Raw genomic sequence first — 2,961 nt, 5'->3', positions numbered from 1 at the left:
GGATCGGGTTACCGATGGCGGAATGGACGCGAAGGAAACGCGGCCGGACACCGAGGACGTGCAGACTCTGAGCAACGACACGCTGGTCCTTCAGGGGGGCGTTCTATTGTCGAAACGGGAGGTAAAACGGGAGACGAAGAGCACGAGGGACACGAGTGGCGGCTCCTCGGACACGGCCATTCTTCGCGAGAACCAGCGTGCCGCGGCCACCGTTGCAACTTTGAGCGCAGCCATGCCACGACCTTGGTACAAACGGAGCGTGTTCGAACATTCTCGGGATTCCGGCGCGTCGAGGAGGGGCGATGTCCTCCGAGCTCCGACAAGCTCGACGATCGAAATAAAAGAAGAATGCGGTGCCGCGAACGCGACTACGACCATCACCGCCACCACCACCGCCATCACCACCGCCGCCACTTCCACCGGTTATTCCGTGGACGCGTCTTTGTCCAGGTTGAGCTTCTTTCATCGCGGTGGAAGCCAGGCCGAGGACAGAAAAAGGGAGGCGAAACGAAGATCGGGCCTCTCGATTCTCACCAATATCAGCGAGCTGGACAAAGAAGCGGCCGCGATCGTTCAGGAGGAACAGGCGCGCGCCAGGGCCTCGATGCTGTTCAATTCGTCGAGATTCGTGGACGCGTTCGAGAGGAGGAGCGACGCGAACGAGGAACTCGTTCAAGACATCGTCACGTCCGCGATGGAGAGTTCGTCGCCCAGGCGTGGCACGCGGGCTCTCATCTCCAAGTTCAACGCCATCAGCAATATCACCAAGGTCACGGTGAATTCCAATTTCTTCGCGAGGAACGCGAGGGACCAACAACCGGGGAAATTCGAGCGGGACGCGGCGAGGAACGCCAAGGTCTTCGAGCATGGCAACGATCGCCATTGGAACAAGGATCATCCGAGATTTAACGTTCAGTCCGCCAGCGGGCAAGCTGGCCGCGTCGAGAAAGATATCTCTAGATATTTTCCACCGCAGCAAAAGGCGGGCAAAAGCAGCAGGGTGGAGGACGCGGAAATGGGTGGTAAGATTTCGGGAACGAAGAGCGGGCCGAGCAAGGAGCAGAACGATAAATTGGCCAGTGAAACTTCCAACAGAATATCGTTCCTGCAGAGTCAATTGGCCGCGAATCGTACGAGCGATCAAATCCTTCGAAAGGATAGCTGTGCGACGACGGAGGAAAAAATTAGATCGAAACAGGAAGAGAAGAGAGAGAAGGAGACGAGAACGAGTAACGAGGATCTACGAAGATACTTGTTCCCTCGTAATTCCGCGGAGACGAGGGAACGCGTTGCGTCGAGGAGCGTGTTTGAGGAGCCACGAAAGTTGACACACGAGCAACAACGCGTGGACGGTGTGCAGAAAGAATTTTCCGATATATTCGACGAGATCGACAAACAGCTACGTACGAAAGAATTCAAATTTATCGATCGGAGGTCGTTGCTCGAGAGCGCGACACCCACTAATCAGAGAAATAAAGTTGGCGAGGAGGAAGCCGGAATATCAAGTAAGGTAACCAAAGTGCTCGATATCCTGGTGGAGGCGGAGAAAGACGCCAAGACAAAGAGCGGCGCGCCGCCAGAAAAATCGATAATCCTCGAGGATACCTCTCGTCCGACCGAGCCGAACGTGAAAACGAAATCGGGCAATAGCGGCAGGTCGCCGTTATTGAACACCATCGAGGATCCAATTACGACGGATTTAAAGGAGATGTTGAAGGAAATGAAACACTCGTTACCGAAGCGTTCGAAACCCGGCAAAATTGTGACACGTAACACCGACGTGACGGAGAGACCAGTGGTGACGGAGAAAGAAACGGTTAACGTTTCGGATCCTGGCAAGACCAGGTATTTCGTTTCCGCGGTAACGAAAGTCGAGAATATAACGGTGCCAAACGATTACGAGCTGGACAAACAAAAGGTGTCGTGCTCGGTACAAACTAGCGGAAATATACGAAGATTGAATCAACCGTCTGTGGAACAACCGTCCACCTCGGGTTGGAAGCAGGAAAACGTGCTCTACAAAACGTCCGGGAAAAGCTTGGGCAATTCCGGATTGAAGAATACATTTCAGTTGATACGGCCCCGAGATTTTGCTGAAATCGAAGCGACAAAAACGACGAGGGCCGCGCTCAACGAGAACACTTACGCCAATGTGATCGAGCAATCCATCTACGCGAATGCACACGTCCCCCCTCCCTCTCCCAAACCACGTTCTAATTCCTCGCGACCAGCCAACGTTACGAAAATTGATAATACCGCATCGAAAGCATCACCCACGATTCAACGAAAATTCCCCACGCAGGAAGATACGTTCGAGGGTAGCGGCGAGGAAGGTAATTTTAATTAAATCAGATTTAGATTTCTTTTTCTTCTTCGAATGAATCACTTGTCTAAATTTAGATAGATTGTTCGCTCAAGCGTTTTTCCCTCTTACCGCGTTAACGCGAGTACTCTCTCTCTTTGCGACAGATGACAATTCAACGGAGAAAAATATGAACACGCTGGCCATAAACCGATTACTCAGAAAGTTAGAAGCGGCAATCGCGTCTGGCCATCATCAACAAGCGGCAGGTTTGGCGAAGGAGCTGGCACGGCTTAAAATTCATTGTTCCGTGATTCGACAACGATCAGCTCGTCTCAAAGATCAGTTGATTAAAGTCAATATGTACATAGAAGACAAGCTTGCCCACCAGGGACCGATACCCCTTCAGGTAAATAGCGTTGCCCACTCGAATCAAGGTAGCTTAAGTTTGCCAATCCGTGTGATGATATTAGATGCCGTACTAAGCCAAAATAAAATAACAGCTGCCGAGCAGGATGACGGTGGCCGAATTGAAAGCGAAAATATATACGGAATTCGAAATACCGATCAATGTGCAACGATGGATCATAGGTAAAAATTTAGCAGATCGCGATGAAGCGACTCTGAACGAATTGCAGGCTGTTAATGGATCTCCGGTA

At 51.5% G+C, this 2,961-nt stretch overlaps 1 protein-coding gene across 1 annotated transcript in view; it reads left to right on the top strand.

Annotated features, from left to right (window-relative positions):
- Positions 1–6: 6 nt before the first annotated feature.
- LOC102676498 overlaps positions 7–2,961 on the top strand; it is a 5,117-nt gene continuing 2,162 nt past the window's right edge. Inside the window, exons 1-3 of the mRNA XM_031515206.1 lie at positions 7–2,333; positions 2,470–2,711; positions 2,806–2,960. Coding sequence (XP_031371066.1) covers positions 23–2,333; positions 2,470–2,711; positions 2,806–2,960 — 2,708 coding nt within the window. The 5' untranslated portion in view covers positions 7–22. The remainder of the gene's footprint in view (positions 2,334–2,469; positions 2,712–2,805; position 2,961) is intronic.

The sequence above is a fragment of the Apis dorsata genome, unplaced genomic scaffold (genome assembly GCF_000469605.1).
Source record: "Apis dorsata unplaced genomic scaffold, Apis dorsata 1.3 scaffold_58, whole genome shotgun sequence".
Taxonomy (NCBI): domain Eukaryota; kingdom Metazoa; phylum Arthropoda; class Insecta; order Hymenoptera; family Apidae; genus Apis; species Apis dorsata.
Note: the sequence above shows the minus strand (reverse complement) of the source record. Positions and strands in the feature narration are given on the sequence as shown.